The 18273-nt window shown below is 41.2% G+C and overlaps 1 protein-coding gene across 6 annotated transcripts; it reads right to left on the bottom strand.

The window, feature by feature from the left end:
* Nucleotides 1-490: 490 nt before the first annotated feature.
* guf1 (GTP binding elongation factor GUF1) lies at nucleotides 491-16981 on the bottom strand. 6 transcript variants are annotated; one of them, XM_021561365.3, is made up of 17 exons: nucleotides 16482-16981; nucleotides 16026-16137; nucleotides 11269-11417; nucleotides 9609-9689; nucleotides 9415-9492; nucleotides 9261-9344; nucleotides 9111-9175; nucleotides 8682-8885; nucleotides 8298-8437; nucleotides 8021-8144; nucleotides 7599-7731; nucleotides 4293-4436; nucleotides 4009-4142; nucleotides 3520-3621; nucleotides 3116-3235; nucleotides 2974-3010; nucleotides 491-732 (listed from the first exon to the last, which is right to left on the bottom strand). In XM_021561365.3, exons 1-17 carry the CDS (start codon nucleotides 16683-16685, stop codon nucleotides 598-600), a joined length of 2046 nt encoding a protein of 681 aa, XP_021417040.3. In that variant the 5' UTR covers nucleotides 16686-16981; the 3' UTR covers nucleotides 491-597. The 6 variants fall into 6 exon arrangements, with proteins under 6 accessions (XP_021417040.3, XP_021417041.3, XP_036798928.2 ...); XM_021561366.3 differs by having other exon boundaries at nucleotides 8682-8819; nucleotides 16482-16978; XM_036943033.2 differs by having other exon boundaries at nucleotides 16026-16134; nucleotides 16482-16971.
* Between the last annotated feature and the right edge of the window lie 1292 nt (nucleotides 16982-18273).

The following is an 18273-nucleotide window of genomic DNA, read 5'->3' as shown; positions in this document are numbered from 1 at the left end:
ACATGGAGACTCACTGCAAAAAGAACATATCTAGGAAAAACCTTTGTAAGACAACGACCTCTGGTGCTTTTTCCATGTAATTTTTGTATATTGACTCGTGATGAACCAGTAGCTGGAGTTTTCCTTATTCTTCATATACCAAGGCCTTATTGGAATTCTTTCAAAGTGCATCCTTCATTACTCCCTTTCTTGAACAAATAATGGGCTTGATTAAATCCGTATTGCGGAAGTTCTGCGTTACAGCACGATTGAAATGTAAAGGTAATTCCAGATTGAGCTGACATGTGATGCTGTCTCTGCCAACGCGGGAACACTCTTTACATTTGCATTTACGCAATACGGATTGAATAGAGCCCTCAGACTAGACATGACTGGACAGGTGAACGCAAGTGTGCCAGTACCAGATGCTTCTCCTGAGGGTAAACTGAGTAATTGTTACATGTTTTCATAGGCAACGGGATCTACATTATAAGAATAAACAATGTTAAAATTTGACATCTTTATGTATGGGACATTGAAGTTATTTTGATGGTAACAATATTGTTTGTTAATTTGTTGAACAAAAAAATACCTTCAATGACTAAGGATACTGATATTCTACTTGTCTTTCCTCTTCAGAACATTGATGAAGGCATCCTTGGGGACTTGCACGGTTCCAATATAACGCATCTTCTTTTTACCCTCCGCTTGTTTCTTCAGGAGCTTCATCTTTCTTGTTACATCACCTCCGTACTGAAAGAGAGAAAAGCCCTGTTTATACCTGGTTGTAACATGCATTCTTTGTCCTGATCCCAAATAATTTGCATAAAGGGAGGGACCAGGAAATCTGGTCACAATGCAAACACGATGGACGGATAACAGACATATTTTAATACCATGTGTAGACATCTGTAAATATGAACACAATCAGAATGTAAACAAGATCAGGACTAAGGACCTATGTTAGCATCAGTTATAAAATGGGGCTAGAGACTCAAGGATCAGCTAACATACTAAAACACTACAATGTGGAATAATAGTGAAGACATCAAAACTATGAAATAACACATCGTAACCAAAAAAAAAAGGTTAAATTATAGATTCTTCAAAGTAGCCACCCTTTATGACAGCTTGGCATTCTTTCAACCAGCTTCATGGAGGTAGTCACCTGGAATGCTTTTCCAACAGTCTTGAAGGAGTTCCCACATATGCTGAACACTTGTTGGCTGCTTTTTCTTCACTTTGCGGTCCAACTCATCCCAAACCATCTCAATTGGGTTGAGGTTGGGTGATTGTGGAGGCCGGGTCATCTGATGCAGCACTCCATCACTCTCCTTCTTGGTCAAATAGCCCTTACACAGCCTAGAGGAGTGTTTTGTGTCATTGTCCTGTTGAAAAACAAATGATAGTCCCACTAAGCACGAACCTGATGGGATGGCATATTGCTGCAGAATGCTGTGGTAGCCATGCTGGTTAAGTGTGCCTTGAATTCAAAATAAATCACTAACAGTGTCACCAGCAAAGCACACCATCACACCTTCTCCTCGCTTCACGTTGGGAAACACACATGCAGAGATTATCCGTCCAACTACTCTGCGTCTCAGCGGCTGGAACCAAAAATCGCAAATTTGGACTCATTAGACCAAAAGGACAGATTTCCACCGGTCTAATGTCCATTGCTCGTGTTTCTTGGCCCAAGCAAGTCTCTTCTTATTATTGGTGTCCTTTAGTAGTTGTGTCATTGCAGCAATTTGACCATGAAGGCCTGATTCACGCAGTCTCCTCTGAACAGCTGATGTTAAGATGTGTCTGTTACTTGAACTCTGTGAGGTGCAAACTAAGGTGTAGTTAATTGACGATTTCTGAGGCTGGTAACTCTAATGAACTTATCCTCCGCAGCAGAGGTAACTCTGGGTCTTCCTTTCCTGTGAAGGTCCTCATGAGATCCAGTTTCATCATAGAGCTTGATGGTTTTTGCAACAGCACTTGAAGAAACTTTTAAAGTTCTTGAAATGTTCCATATTGACTGACCTTCATATCCTAAAGTAATGATGGACTGTCATTTCTCTCTGCTTATTTGAGCTGTTCTTGCCATAATATGGACTTGGTCTTTTACCAAATAGGGCAATCTTCTGTATATCACCCTTACCTTGTCACAACACAATTGATTGACTCAAACGCATTAAGAAGGAAAGAAAAGCCACAAATGATTAACAGGCACACCTGTTAATTGTAATGCATTCCAGGTGACTACCTCATGAACCTGGTTGAGAGAATGCAAAGAGTTTGCAAAGCTGTCATCAAGGCAAAGGGTCGCTACTTTGAAGAATCTCCAACATAAAATATATTTAGATTTGTTTAACACTTTTTTGGTTACTACATGATTCCATGTGTTACTTCATAGTTTTGATGTCTTCACTATTATTCTACAATGTAGAAAATAGTACAAATAAAGTAAAATCCTGGAATGAGCAGGTGTGACCAAACATTTGACTGGTACTGTGTATTAACCCTGAATTGTTGACGGTATGTATTGTCCATTGAGAGGCCTTGAAGACACAGGTCGGCCATATTGGCACTCCCCAGTGGGAGCAGTCCTTAATAGGAATTCTACATTATTTCAATTAAATCTTTCAAGGACAAAATTACATGCATTTACGTATTTTTGTTGTTGTAGTGGGCACAGTAATAGTATTCATCTTAAATTATACTTTAAAGGCAAATGGTTTTTAAAATATATTTTATAACTTTTTATTTGATGTTTAGCTCACATAATGAAATCGAAAAGTATGCATTAAGGTGTCTGTAATATAATAAATGTGGCAAAAAACGAATGTAAACATTAATAAATGCATTTCTATTTTTTACAATGGTGGGGGAGTGCCAAGATTGAGGCACCGTGGCTTCAACACAGCGCCCCCTATCTGTCACCTAGGGTATATCTAAATCATTGGTACAAACCAACATTTGAATTAAAATAACAAGTTTACTTACACACTTTGCGAGCACATTTTTCTTGTAAGCCTTTATTCTGCAAGAGAGAGAGAGAGCGGGTGTCGTGCAATCTGAAACGCTACCAACTTTCCAAATGACTTGGTCTTGCGTGCATTCTTCCATGTTTGGCCACGACACTTACGTCTCCCTGGCGATGACTTTGCTGCCGATGGCTGCTTGTACTGCGATTTCAAACATCTGTCTGGGTATGGCGTCTTGCAGGCGCTCGCACATGGCTTTGCCTGCACTGTATGCCCGGTCTCTGTACATAGGAGAACAGAACAGAAAACACCCAAGGGTCACATCATTACGGTACTAAAATATATCATAGTATTAGTAGCCCTTGAAAGATTGATACATTGAGCCAAATAATAATTTGTATAGTAGATCGTTGTTTTTACTCAAGAGTTGAATCACAGTAATGTCAACGGGAGAGATTCACAAAAGTTTGAGTTAGGATTCAGTCAACACTTGTTTTTCAACCGTAGGCGTCTGAGCCCAAAGATTAGCTGATGCAGGTCTAAGCACTAAGTATCAAAGACTTACTTGTGAACAATAGTGGTGAGTTCCTCCACAGGTTTCCCATTCAGCAGAATATCCATCTTGATCACATGGGCAGCCTGGTACCCTGCATCCTCATAGTCAAAGCTGATGAACAATATTACAACATACAATGTCTCATGTTCTTCTAATCATTCAGGTTGCCAAATCTATCTGAAAAGTTGGGCCGGATCAATACCAGTATCCCGATACTCGTTCGTATCCTGGCAAGGAAACAAAACACGAAGCGGATTTCATTTCTTTAGGAAAACAGGCATAATGTTGGGAACAAACAGAATTTATGTTGTCATCCAGAGTCACATGAATTTATTTTCCAAGATCTACAGCACACAATATTTTACATCCAGCAGGTTTTTAAAGGACCAAAGAGTTTGGTCTGCTTTGTGATTTCTTTTTTTGCCATGAAAAAAACTATTGCGATACTGGTATCGTCCCGGCCCTACTGAGAAGGTTCCCTATGCAACATAGAATTACCTGGCATATCCTGAAGACATGGATTTGAGGAGGTCATAGAAGTCCACGACAATTTCATTCAGAGGGAAGAGATATTTCATCATCACTCGGTGGTCGTCAATGTACACCATGTTCTTCTGGACGGCTCGGCGATTCTACATGAATGGAGCAATTAGGAAAAAAAAATAAAAAGATTTTTGTTTTGCAAAGTGAATGTAATCAAAACACATTTTCTTAAATGTCTCTGTTACACAGTGATCCTAAAAACAAATAATTAGCAACACCTGAAAGCCAGGCTGGCTTACCAAGCAGATACTCATGATTTTCCCAATGTAGTCATCAGGGGTGATGATGGTCCCCATCACCATGGGCTCCAGGTACTCTTTCACTACGGACCTGTCTGGGAACTGGGCTGGGTTCACTATGGTGATCTCCTCCTTCCCATGCTCCTACAACACAACAGTTAGAACCTTCACCAAACAACGGTTACCATGTACATACATATATATTTTTTCACATGACAGTGTATGAAACAGTTTATAAACAATTTTTTCACTGTTTGAAAATAATAGTTGACGTACAGTAACAGTCAAATGTTTGGACACACCTTCTCATTCAAGGATTTGTCTTTATTTTTAATATTTTCTACATTGTAGAATAATAGTGAAGACATCAAAACTATGAAATAACACATATGGAATCATGTAGTAACCAAAGAAAAAAAAGTTTAAATAATTCAACATTTTATATTTGAGATTCTTCAGAGTAGCCACCCTTTGCCTTGACAGCTTTGCACTCTCAACCAGCTTCATCAGGTAGTCACCTGGAATGCATTTCAATTAACAGGTGTGCCTTGTTAAAAGTTCATTCCTTCTTAATGCGTTTGAGCCAATCAGTTGTGTTGTGACAAGGTAGGGGTGGTATACAGAAGATACAGTGCCTTGCGAAAGTATTCGGCCTCCTTGAACTTTGCGACCTTTTGCCACATTTCAGGCTTCAAACATAAAGATATACAACTGTATTTTTTTGTGAAGAATCAACAACAAGTGGGACACAATCATGAAGTGGAACGACATTTATTGGATATTTCAAACTTTTTTAACAAATCAAAAACTGAAAAAGTGGGCGTGCAAAATTATTCAGCCCCCTTAAGTTAATACTTTGTAGCGCCACCTTTTGCTGAGATTACAGCTGTAAGTCGCTTGGGGTATGTCTCTATCAGTTTTGCACATCGAGAGACTGAAAAAGACTAAAATAGTTCAAATTGGTGAAGTGAAAAAAATTACTTGTTTAAAAATATTCAACAACACAAAAACAAATACGGAAAAGTGGTGCGTGCATTTGATTTCACCCCCTTTGCTATGAAGCTCCTAAATAAGATCTGGTGCAACCAATTACCTTCGGAAGTCACATAATAAGTTAACTAAAAGTCCACCTGTGTTCAATCTAAGTGTCAAATGATCTGTCACATAATCTCAGTATAACACACACGTACTGAAATGCCTCAGAGTCTGCAACACCAACAAGCATGGGGCACCATCAAGCAAGCAGCACCGTGAAAACCAAGGAGCTCTCCAAACAGGTCAAGGACACATTTATGGAGAAGTACAGATCAGGGTTGGGTTATAATAAAAACTCACCCCAACTGAGTTGGTTTCGGATGAGTTGGACCGCAGAGGGAAGGAAAAGCAGCCAACAAGCACTCAGCATATGTGGGAACTGCTTCAAGACTATTGGAAAAGCATTCCAGGTAAAGATGGTTGAGAAAATGACATGAGTTTAAAGCTGTCATCATGGCAAAGGGTGGCTACTTTGAAGAATCTAAAATATATTTTAGTTTGTTTAACACTTTTTTGGTTGTGTTACTTCAGTTTTGATGTATTCACTATTATGCTACTATGTAGAAAATAGTTTTAAAAAATAAACTGGAATGAGTAGGTGTATCCAAACTTTTCACTGATATTGTACATTTGCAAATATGTACTCGTGTGCATTTATTTTGCTGTGATATCATGTCAACTTTCCAATGCAATATATGTACAGTTGAAGTCGGAATTTTCCCTACACCTTAGCAAAATACATTTAAACTCAGTTTTTCACAATTCCTGACAGTAAAGTTAGGAGTCACCACTTTATTTTAAGAATGTGAAATGTCAGAATAATTGTAGAGAGAATGATTTATTTCATCACATTCCCAGTGGGTCAGAAGTATTCATACACTCAATTAGTATTTGGCAGCATTGCCTTTAAATTGTTTAACTTGGGTCAAACATTTCGGGTAGCCTTCATCAAGTTTCCCACAATAAATTTTGGCCCATTCCTCCTGATAGAGCTGGTGTAACTGAGTCAGGTTTGTAGGCCTCCTTGCTTGCACATGCTTTTCAGTTCTGCCCAAAAATGTTCTATAGGATTGAGGTCAGGGCTTTGTCCACTCCAATACCTTGACTTTGTCATCCTTAAGCCATTTTGCCACAACTTTGGAAGTATACTTGGGGTCATTGTCCATTTGGAAGACCCATTCGTGACCAAGCTTTAACTTCCTGACTGATGTCTTGAGATGTTGCTTCAATATATCCAAATAATTTTCCTCTCTCATGACGCCATCTATTTTGTGAAGTGCACCAGTCCCTACAGCAGCAAAGCACCCCCACAACATGATGCTGCCACCCCCGTGCGTCACGGTTGGGATGGTGTTCTTCAGCATGTAAGCCTTCCCCTTTTTCCTCCAAACATAATAGTCATTATGGCCAAACAATTCTATTTTTGTTTCATCAGACCAGAGGACATTTCTCCAAAAAGTACGATCTTTGTCGCCATGTGCAGTTGGAGCAGTTTTGGAGCAGCGGTTTTGGAGCAGTGGCTTCTTCCTTGCTGAGCGGCCTTTCAGGTTATGTCGATATAGGACTCGTTTTATCGTTTCCTCCAGCATCTTCACAAGGTCCTTTGCTGTTGTTCTGTGATTGATTTGCACTTTTCGCACCAAAGTACTTTCATCTCTAGGAGACAGAATGCGTCTTCTTCCTGAGCAGTATGATGGCTGCATGGTCCCATGGTGTTTATACTTGCGTACTATTGTTTGTGCAGATGAACATGGTACCTTCAGGTGTTTGGAAATTTCTCCCAAGGATGAACCAGACTTGTGGAGGTCTACAATCTTTTTTCTGAGGTCTTAGCTGATTTCTTTTGATTTTCTCTTTGTCAAGCAAAGAGGCACTGAGTTTGAAGGTAGGCCTTGAAATATTTCCACAGGTACACCTCCAATTGACTCAAATTATGTTAATTAGCCTATCAGAAGCGTTTAAAGCCATGGCATCATTTTCTGGAATTTCCAAGCTGTTCAAAGGCACGGTCAACTTAGTGTATGTAAACTTCTGACACACTGGAATTGTGATGAGTGAAATAATCTGTCTGTAAACTATTGTTGGAAAAATTACTTGTGTCATGTACAAAGTAGATGTCCTAAACGACTTGCCAAAACTCTAGTTTGTTAACAAGAAATTTGTGGAGTGGTTGAAAAACGAGTTTTAATGACTCCAACCTAAGTGTATGTAAACTTCTGACTTCAACTGTATATGTGAGTTAAAGCCCCTAGAGGTGGTGCTGTCTATTACCTTAATGAGCTTGGCGGAGGACAGGATAGCCTTGTAGGGCACAGTGGGGGCTGTCACTATGACAGAGGCGTTGTACTCCTGTTCCAAGCGCTGGTTAAACACCTCCATGTGGAGCAGGCCCAGGAAGCCGAGTCTACAAAACGAAGAAAAGAAAAACAAAGGAAAACAATAACAGTGTGAGTGTCAGTGTGAGGGAGCGAACAATTTAAGAGTCAGGGTCACACAGGGGTCTTGATCAAAGCTGAAAATGGTATCCCTCAAAGCAAATGAAGAATATAAAGCATAGCAGTGCAGTCACAGACCAGGGAGGCTATGATGCATTGACCCAAAGCTATGTATCCTGTCAAGGTCATCCCCGTCACCATTTGTACAGCTTTAAGTAGTAGATGATTGTAGTTTAGTTGGTCATGTTATGATCTGACCTCCAGCCTGCTCCCAGTGCCAAACTGCTGTCTCTCTGGACCGTCACACTGGAGTCGTTGAGCGTCAGTTTCTCCACAGCACTGCGGAGGGCGCTGTAGTCTGACTGGTCCATAGGGTACATCCCTGGAGAGGGATGCCAACAAGCACACTCAGGATAGAAATCAGTGACACCTGCTACTACTGTTTGCTTATAAACTACTGCCTATTGACACTTTGTAAATGCAACATTATGGGACCAGTTGCATTGTTTTCTCACTTATATGTCTGTCAGCGTACCGGCAAACACCATGGCCTTGGCTGGCTTGAACCCTGGCAAAGCTTCTACCAGATGTTTCTGATGGTAGAGGGTGTCACCGATCTGGGCCTCCTTCACTTCCTTCATACCTGCTATCACATAGCCCACCTGGCCTGCGTACCTGCACAACACACCCACAGTGTCAGGAATGAAAAGAAGAGGCATTGTTCATTTACAGCCATGTGACCAATATGATATGCCTATATAGCAATGTACCAAGCAAGAAGAACCGATACAATTTTTAGCATCTTGTATCTTACTACCACGAGGAAGGGAGAACTGACAGAGTGTGCATTTAATACAACAGTCACCACCAATGATATGGAATCAGACAAGATGAATATTATGCAGGATAAGACACTCACAATCTGTCTGTGGGGTGTTCATCTGGCCTGAGGAGGCCTAGCTCGTTGACCTCGTAGCTTTTCCCCAGGTATGCAGATATGATCCTGTCTCCTTTAGACAAATAGCCTCCGAACAGAGCGATGTTCGCCACCACCCCTCTGTAGTGATCGAAGTTGGAGTCAAACACCAGGGCTTTGAATGGGTCCTCTTTTTTAAAGGTTGGTCTGAGAACAAAAAATTACTATGTTGAGTGCATCCGAAACGGCACTCTATTCCCTACATAGTGCACTACATTTGACCAGATCTCTACAGGCCCTGGTCAAAAGTAGAGCACTACAGGGAATAGGGTGCCATTTGGGAGGCAGCCATGGATTCAAAGAGTAAGTGCATTACATTGGAAGACATTTTTTGTTTTTCCAACAGGAAGTAACAAGTCAAATAAAACTTACGGTGGTAACCGTTTCACCACCTCTTGGAGGACTTGTTCTACATTGGTTCCCAGTTTGGCAGAAATCTAAAGAGAGGAGGAATCATCATATTTAGACAGTTGTCCAAACTAAGATATTGGCAATTATCAACATCTCAGTCAATAAACTCACCCTAATACATTCTTCAGATGGAATATCAAACACCTTCTCAATCTGTTTTTCTACCCTCTCTGGATCAGCATTTTTCAAATCAATCTGAAAAAGAAACAGAACATGATCATATTTGTCAATCACTAATCTAACATAGATTAATTGGGAAATGTACCTTGTTGATGACAGGAATGATGGTCAGCTGAGCTTCGAATGCCAAGTAGAAGTTAGCCACAGTCTGTGCTTGAATCCCCTGATCCACACAAGAACACATCAATGACACACTACCTTGGATACATTTCCCAGGTAATGTGTCTGTCAAATGCACATTATGCCGAAAATAAAGTTTTACCTTGCCGAAAAACCTACCTGATTGGCATCAACAATCAACAGTACACCTTGGCACGCTGAGATGGATCTAGACACTTCATAACTGAAGTCAACATGACCCTGAAAACAGAGAAGACCAGGAGTGCTGTAATTAAGACTAATACAAACAAACCCCTTGTGTCACTGACGGTATCTAGTCCCATCTACACTGAACAAAAATATAAAATGTAACATGTAAAGTGTTGGTCCCATGTTTCATGAGCTGAAATAAAATATTCCAGAAATGTTTCAATTTGCACAGAAAGCTTATTTCGCTCGAATTGTTTGCACAAATTTGTTTACATCCCTGTTAGTGAGCATTTCTCCTTTGCCAAGATAGTCCATCCATCTGACAGGTGTGGCATATCAAAAATCTGACTAAACAACACGATCATTACACAGGTGCACCTTGTGCTGGGGACTATAAAAGGCTACTCTAAAATGTGCAGTTGTGTCACACAACACAATGCCAATGATGTCGCAAGTGTTGAAGGAGTGTGCAATTGACATGCTGACTGCAGGATTGTCCACCAGAGCTGTTGCCAGAGAATGTAATGTTAATCACTCTACTATAAGCCGCTTCCAAAGCCATGTTAAAGAATTTGGCAGTATGTCCAACCGGCCTCACAACCACAGACCACGTGTAACCACGTCAGCCCAGGACCTCCACATCTAGCTTCTTCGCCCGTGGGATCGTCAGACCAGCCACCCGGACAGCTGATGAGACTGTGGGTTTGCACAACTGAAGAATTTCTGCACAAACAGAAACATTCTCAGGAAAGCTCATCATCCTCACCAGGGTCTTGATCTGACTGCAGTTCAGCATCGTAAAAGACTTGTGGGCAAATTCTCACCTTTGATGGCCACTGGCACGCTGGAGAAGTGTTCTCTGCAAGGATGAATCCCAGTTTCAACTGTACCGGGCAGATTGCAGACAGTGTGTATGGCGTTGGGTGGGCGAGCGGTTTGCTGATGTCAATGTTGTGAACAGAATGCCCCATGGTGGCGGTGGGGTTATGGTATGTGCAGCCATAAGCTACGGACAACGAACACAATTCAATTTCATCAATGTCAATTTGAATGCACAGAGATACCGAAATTAGATCCTGAGGCCATTGTCGTGCCATTCATCCGCCGCCATCACCTCATGTTTCAGCATGATAATGCACGGCCCCATGTCGCAAGGATCTGTACACAATTGCTGGAAGCTGAAAATGTCCAAGTTCTTCCATGGCCTTCATACTCACCAGACATGTCACCCATAGAACACGTATGGGATGCTCTGGATCTACGTGTATGACAGCGAATTCCAGTTCCCGCCAATATCCAGCAACTTCTCACGGCCATTGAAGAGGAGTGGGACAACATTCTACAGGCCACAATCAACAGCCTGATCAACTCTATGCAAAGGAGATTTGTTGCGCTGCATGAGGCAAATGGTGGTCACACCAGATACTGACTGGTTTTCTGATCCACGCCCCTATTCTTTTTTAAAGGTATCTGTGACCAACAGATGCATATCTGTATTACCAGTCATGTGAAATCCATAGATTAGGGCCTAATGAATTTATTTGAATGGACTGATTTCCTTATATGAACTGTAACTCAGTAAAATCTTAGAAATTGTTGCAATGTTAAAAAAATTGTTCAATGTACTTACTGGTGTATCAATGAGGTTGAGCAGGTAGGTCTGTCCCTGGTACTTGTAGAACAAGGAGGCTGTCTGGGCCTTCACAGTTATCCCTCGCTCTCGCTCCACCTGCAGCTTGTCCAACACCTGTTTGTTCTTATCTGTCGTGGCTATGGCACCTGTAAAAACCAAGCAATGAGCTGAGCCATATCATACAAGAAACGAAATGCATGAGTATTTGTGTGATCCATGTGTATGAATATGGTAATGGACCAGCATGGAACCCGAGACAAAGATGCAGAGTAGCCCACATTTTGCGAGAATGGAGAGGCCAGAGATGGCCGGAATAGTAAATTGGGCAATGGAACCGAAGTTGGGTATTGGAGAAAGGCCATTAGTGCGTGTTCTGCCAACAATATGGCAGATGAAGGCGCGGCATGAGTGTGGTGAACGGATAGACATGATTATGGACAGACAGGAAGAAGAGCCATGTGCAGAGGGAAGATGTGTGTTGAGGAAGAATGGCGCCAAGTACAAACCGTAGTCTGCTGTCTCTGATGGCTCAGAAATTAAACCTGGCGAGAGTGAGGATGAATTACCTGCGGTGGCAGGTGTGGTGAAGAATTGAGTACGAGCCTCGCCCATATGGTCATGAAAAGGATCATTCTGGCCCAGCGGTTACCAGAGTTACATTTTTGGAGAAAGTGGATCCTTGCCTTTTGGCTGACACATACAGTGCCTTGCGAAAGTATTCGGCCCTCTTGAACTTTGCAACCTTTTGCCACATTTCAGGCTTCAAACATCAAGATATAAAACTGTATTTTTTTGTGAAATATTGGATATTTCAAACTTTTTTAACACATCAAAAACTGAAAAATTGGGCGTGCAAAATTATTCAGCCCCTTTACTTTCAGTGCAGCAAACTCTCTCCAGAAGTTCAGTGAGGATCTCTGAATGATCCAATGTTGACCTAAATGACTAATGATGATAAATACAATCCACCTGTGTGTAATCAAGTCTCCGTATAAATGCACCTGCACTGTGATAGTCTCAGAGGTCCGTTAAAAGCGCAGAGAGCATCATGAAGAACAAGGAACACACCAGGCAGGTCCGAGATACTGTTGTGAAGAAGTTTAAAGCCGGATTTGGATACAAAAAGATTTCCCAAGCTAAACATCCCAAGGAGCACTGTGCAAGCGATAATATTGAAATGGAAGGAGTATCAGACCACTGCAAATCTACCAAGACCTGGCCGTCCCTCTAAACTTTCAGCTCATACAAGGAGAAGACTGATCAGAGATGCAGCCAAGAGGCCCATGATCACTCTGGATGAACTGCAGAGATCTACAGCTGAGGTGGGAGACTCTGTCCATAGGACAACAATCAGTCGTATATTGCACAAATCTGGCCTTTATGGAAGAGTGGCAAGAAGAAAGAGATTTCTTAAAGATATCCATAAAAAGTGTTGTTTAAAGTTTGCCACAAGCCACCTGGGAGACACGCCAAACATGTGGAAGAAGGTGCTCTGGTCAGATGAAACCAAAATTGAACTTTTTGGCAACAATGCAAAACGTTATGTTTGGCGTAAAAGCAACACAGCTGAACATACCATCCCCACTGTCAAACATGGTGGTGGCAGCATCATGGTTTGGGCCTGCTTTTCTTCAGCAGGGACAGGGAAGATGGTTAAAATTGATGGGAAGATGGATGGAGCCAAATACAGGACCATTCTGGAAGAAAACCTGATGGAGTCTGCAAAAGACCTGAGACTGGGACGGAGATTTGTCTTCCAACAAGACAATGATCCAAAACATAAAGAAAAATCTACAATGGAATGGTTCAAAAATAAACATATCCAGGTGTTAGAATGGCCAAGTCAAAGTCCAGACCTGAATCCAATCGAGAATCTGTGGAAAGAACTGAAAACTGCTGTTCACAAACGCTCTCCATCCAACCTCACTGAGCTCGAGCTGTTTTGCAAGGAGGAATGGAAAAAAATGTCAGTCTCTCGATGTGCAAAACTGATAGAGACATACCCCAAGCGACTTACAGCTGTAATCGCAGCAAAAGGTTGCGCTACAAAGTATTAACTTAAGGGGGATGAATAATTTTGCACGCCCAATTTTTGAGTTTTTGATTTGTTAAAAAAGTTTGAAATATCCAATAAATGTCGTTCCACTTCATGATTGTGTCCCACTTGTTGTTGATTCTTCACAAAAAAATACAGTTTTATATCTTTATGCTTGAAGCCTGAAATGTGGCAAAAGGTCGCAAAGTTCAAGGGGGCCGAATACTTTTGCAAGGCACTGTATGTAGTCTCAGGCTAGGTAGATAATAATTTGGGTACTGTTAAATTGATTTCAAAGTGGACCTTTACTCTTTTCTGTGATGCCTGCCGTTTGGCGCGATGCGGTGGCGAGCATGGTGAAACTGAGAAGGTCTTTAGGAGTTTTGAAGAGTCTTTAATTGACAAGGTCATGTTAGGATATGTCAGTTATCCTGTGAGAGCTTTTGTGCCAAACCCACTAAGGTGTTTTAGATGCCAAGTTTATGGTCATGTTGCAGCAGTGTGTAGGAGGGAGATTCTGAGATGTCATAAGTGTGCAGGAGGGCATGGGACAAAATACTGCATAGTATCGCTGGAAAGAACTGTGTCAGTTGTGGGGGTGTCCATGTTGTTCGGAATCAGAAGTGCCCGGTGCAAGAGAGACAGGTTGAGGTTGCCAGGGTCAGAGTAGAAAAAAAGGTGTCGTATGCTTAGGCAGTGAAGAGAGTAGAACAGGGGTATTCAACTCTTAACCTACGAGATCTGGAGCCTGCTGGTTTTCTTTTCTACCTGATAATTGCACCCACCTGGTGGGCCAGGACTAAATCAGCCCTGATTAGAGGGGAACAATGAAAACAAGTAGTGGAACTGGCTTCGAGGTCCAGAGCTTAAGGGGAGTACAGGACGATGGGTCAAGGGAACAAATACAAATGTGTGCTTTAGTAAGGTTGGCTCCTTAGAATTCATTGCAATGGTTATGAACTGTACCACAAAAGTGGATATTAAATCACCGAAAATGGATGCTGTTGTGGAAACTGCAGGGAAGTACTTGGATGTACAAGGTTTTACTGCAGAATATCTCAAAGATGTGTTGAATGAAAGAGTCCTGTCTTCCGGGCTGTTGGCCTGGTGTAGGATCAGTTAGGATCACCACTTTATTTTAAGAATGTGAAATGTCAGAATAATAGTAGAAAGAATCATTTATTTCAGCTTTCATTTCTTTCATCACATTCAGAATGGGTCAGAAGTTTACATACACTGAATTAGTATTTGGCAGCATTGCCTTTAAATTGTTTAACTTGGGTCAAATATTTTGGGTAGCCTTCATCAAGTTTCCCACAATAAGTTGGGTGAATTTTGGCCCATTCCTCCTGACAGAGCTGGTGTAACTGAGTCAGGTTTGTAGGCCTCCTTGCTTGCACATGCTTTTCAGTTCTGCCCAAAAATGTTCTATAGGATTGAGGTTGTTTGTCCACTCCAATACCTTGACTTTGTCATCCTTAGGCCATTTTGCCACAACTTTGAAAGTATACTTGGGGTCATTGTCCATTTGGAAGACCCATTCGTGACCAAGCTTTAACTTCCTGACTGATGTCTTGAGATGTTGCTTCAATATAGCCACGTAATTTCTTCCTCATGATGCCATCTATTTTGTGAAGTGCACCAGACCCTCCTGCAGGATAGCACCCCCACAACATGATGCCGTCACCCCCGTGCGTCACGGTTGGGATGGTGTTCTTCGGCTTGCAAGCATCCCCCTTTTTCCTCCAAACATAACGATGGTCATTATGGCCAAACAGTTCTATTTTTGTTTCATCAGACCAGAGACATATCTCCAAAAAGTACACTCTTTGTCCCCATGTGTAGTTGCAAACCATAGTCTGGCTTTTTATTGGCGGTTTTGGAGCAGTGGATTCTTCCTTGCTGAGTTGACTTTCAGGTTACGTCAACATAGGACTCGTTTTACTGTGGATATAGATACTTTTGTACCTGTTTCCTCCAGCATCTTCACAAGGTCCTTTGCCGTTGTTCTGAGATTGATTTGCACTTTTTGCACCAAAGTACGTTCACCTCTAGGAGACAGAACGTGTCTCCTTCCTGAGTGGTATGATGGCTGTGTCGTCCCACGGTGTTTATACTTGCGTACTATTGTTTGTACAGATGAGCGTGGTACCTTCAGGCATTTGGAAATTGCTCCCAAGGATGAACCAGACTTGTGGAGGTCTACAATTTTTTTCTGAGGTCTTGGCTGATTTCTTTTGATTTTCTCATGATGTCAAAAAGGCACTGAGTTTGAAGGTAGGCCTTGAAATACATCCACAGGTACACCTCCAATTGACTCAAATTGTGTCAATTCCAAGCTGCTTAAAAGGCACAGTCAACTGAGTGTATGTAAACTTCTGACCCACTGGAATTGTGATACAGTGAATTAAGTGAAATAATCTGTCTAAACAATTGCTGGAAAAGATTACTTGTGTCATGCACAAAGTAGATGTCCTAACCAACTTGCCAAAACTATAGTTTGTTATCAAGAAATTTGTGGAGTGGTTGAAAACAAGTTTTAATGACTTCAATTGTAGGTGAAGGGTTAGTTGGTGGTGCCATTTCTTCCCTTCCCTTTTATATCACAAAATATAATGTGATCCATCACACACTCCTGCAGTTGGTGCCAGCTTGCACAAAAAGTTACAAACACCATGATACCAATGAAGAAGAATATGGTCATTTAGGTGATAGCTACCTGTTAGTTCCAGAAGCCGGTCAGCCAAGGTGCTTTTCCCATGGTCAATGTGAGCAATGATGCTGAAGTTTCTGATCCTCTCCACTGGGAACTTTGACATATCTATGTTCTCCTTCAAGAAATAACCAAATCAAATCAAATCTTGTCACATGCACCGAATACAACATGTGTAGGTAGACCTTACCGCGAAATGCTTACTTATACAAGCCCTTAACCAACAATACAGTTTCAAGAAAATATTTACTAAATAAACTAAAGTCAAATGTAAGTCACACAATAAAATAACGAGGCTATATACAGGGGGTAAAGGTTAGTCGAGGTAATTTGTACATGTAGGTAACGTTTGGGGTAAAGTGACTATGCAACAAAGTTAGTGCAGTTAGCTACAATAAAGGCCATGACCTGTAAGATAATGCATACTGCACGGCAAGCTGTCTGCAATGTAGAGTTCATTACTTTGTCAGCCTGTGTACTGATCATCTTGTTGGTGGTGTTGTGTGTGCAGAAAACAGGTACCCTCTTCATCCATCGGTGTCTAATGACCGTGCAAGCTATTTTACAGCACTGGCTCCTTTGTCTTGTTTGATAAACCCTGAAGTCCAAAAGATGCCTTAAAAAAGGTGTTGCACACCCTTGACGTTTTATTAAAGACAGCTGCATGTTAATGTTCGTTAGGTAATCAATTCGTTAGCTGGCTAAAGCTTCTGTACAGGGCATTGACATTAGCCCTGATAGCTAGCCAATTTAACGCCGCAGACCCTGTTAAATCGTGTCAACATACGCTACATTTCTTTACATTTTAATCGCAATGTATGAATTCTCAGAGGTGTGATGAAAAATCAAAATCAGATAAATATAACTGTGTCTAAAGGAGAACTAAAGTTAATCAAATAAAAAACATGCTTGGTAGGGCGCAGCCATGTTGGGTTGTAAGGTTACTAACAATGCATCCTGGGAAATGTAGTTTGGCGCCTTGTGCTCTAAAAAGCCACCTCTGTTGGTTCCACATGTTTATTTTCAAAATAACAAAAACCCAATATTTTCTTTTATTAGGGGGAAATTACAAAGAATGGATTCAGATTGAGTGAGTAGAGTGTGATATTACAGGAATATCATACAAACTAATAATTTAGGAACAATTTTAATCCGTTGACTATAACAGATGAGCCATCTAAAAATGAACTACAAATACTGTTCCACTCATTAACCAACTGGGCTAGAACCAGAATAAGAGGTGCCACCATTCCAGGAAGATAGCTTCATCCTGGCTGAAGAGGAAGAATACCTTGTAGCAGTTCCCAACCTCGTTGTCTCCACTGACCTGGATAAATCTCTCTGACTAAATTGCAGCAGGAATATTTCAAGCATGGTCATAAAGCCAGATAGGCTACTGACACATCTTGTGAATACTAACAGTGTACCTTTCTTGTGTAGGGCCCACACATCTGACAGTTCCAATTCTCCTTTGGGATGAGTTTGACACCTAATCAGAGCCTTAGAAGAATGTTAGTAATCAAAATGCAACCCAGAAAAAGTGAGGAGGCTGAAAGTGTGTTTTGGGGTATTTGTTGTTGTTTCTTATGGTAACCATTACAGTGAACCTTGAGAGGAAACATTTATTATTGAGTTGACAGATGTTCCAATAACGTAATATATTGTGTAGCAGCCTATACTATGAATGGTGCTGTTTCAAGGCTATTCCATTATTTTCCACATGCACAGATGACAAGAATAGGGGTAGAGGGTGGAAAAAACATTGCCATGGCAACATAAGACAGCAGCCCGCTCATACTGAGTAGGTCCCCAGAATGATGTTCAGATAAGAAAGCAAATGAAATATCTTGCCACCGCTTTTCATCTCTGACTTCTGTGTGTGTGTGCCTCTTTCGCACGTTGACGTCGCTATTACAATTCTCCTTCCTTGCCAAGTGTGATACATCAAGGGCAATTGTACTGTTTTTCTAGGTATTCTACCAATATGAAAACGCTAAGCTTTTTCACAATCAGTTTGTTTCCAGCTCGTTAATTGTAATAATCAATTAGCTCAATAGGTTGCTGATGGATGCAGATTTGTCAGTGCCAGCACACTCATTAATATTCGGATTAATTCGGCAAGCAGATACAACGAGGATTCAGACTACGTGTCCCGTGAATTAATTAACATTTATTGATTCCCTATGCTATGAGGTTACTTATTTTAATTTGTTGACCAACTACCCAATGACTCAGGCAAGACACTCAGGCACTT

The sequence above is a fragment of the Oncorhynchus mykiss genome, chromosome 14 (genome assembly GCF_057628025.1).
Source record: "Oncorhynchus mykiss isolate SJ-2025 chromosome 14, ASM5762802v1, whole genome shotgun sequence".
Classification (NCBI taxonomy): domain Eukaryota; kingdom Metazoa; phylum Chordata; class Actinopteri; order Salmoniformes; family Salmonidae; genus Oncorhynchus; species Oncorhynchus mykiss.
This window is presented reverse-complemented; position numbering and strand designations above follow the sequence as displayed.

Bases quoted from the DNA above. Each gene is read 5' to 3' on its own strand.
- guf1 (XM_021561365.3), bottom strand. From the start codon at position 16,685: ATGCAGCTGTCTTTAATAAAACGTCAAGGGTGTGCAACACCTTTTTTA. The intron at 8,886-9,110 runs GTAAGTTTTATT...TTTTGTTCTCAG, and splicing joins GTGGTGAAACGGTTACCACC to ACCAACCTTTAAAAAAGAGG. The intron at 4,437-7,598 runs GTAATAGACAGC...GTTGTGTTGTAG, and splicing joins CCTCCGCCAAGCTCATTAAG to GAGCATGGGAAGGAGGAGAT.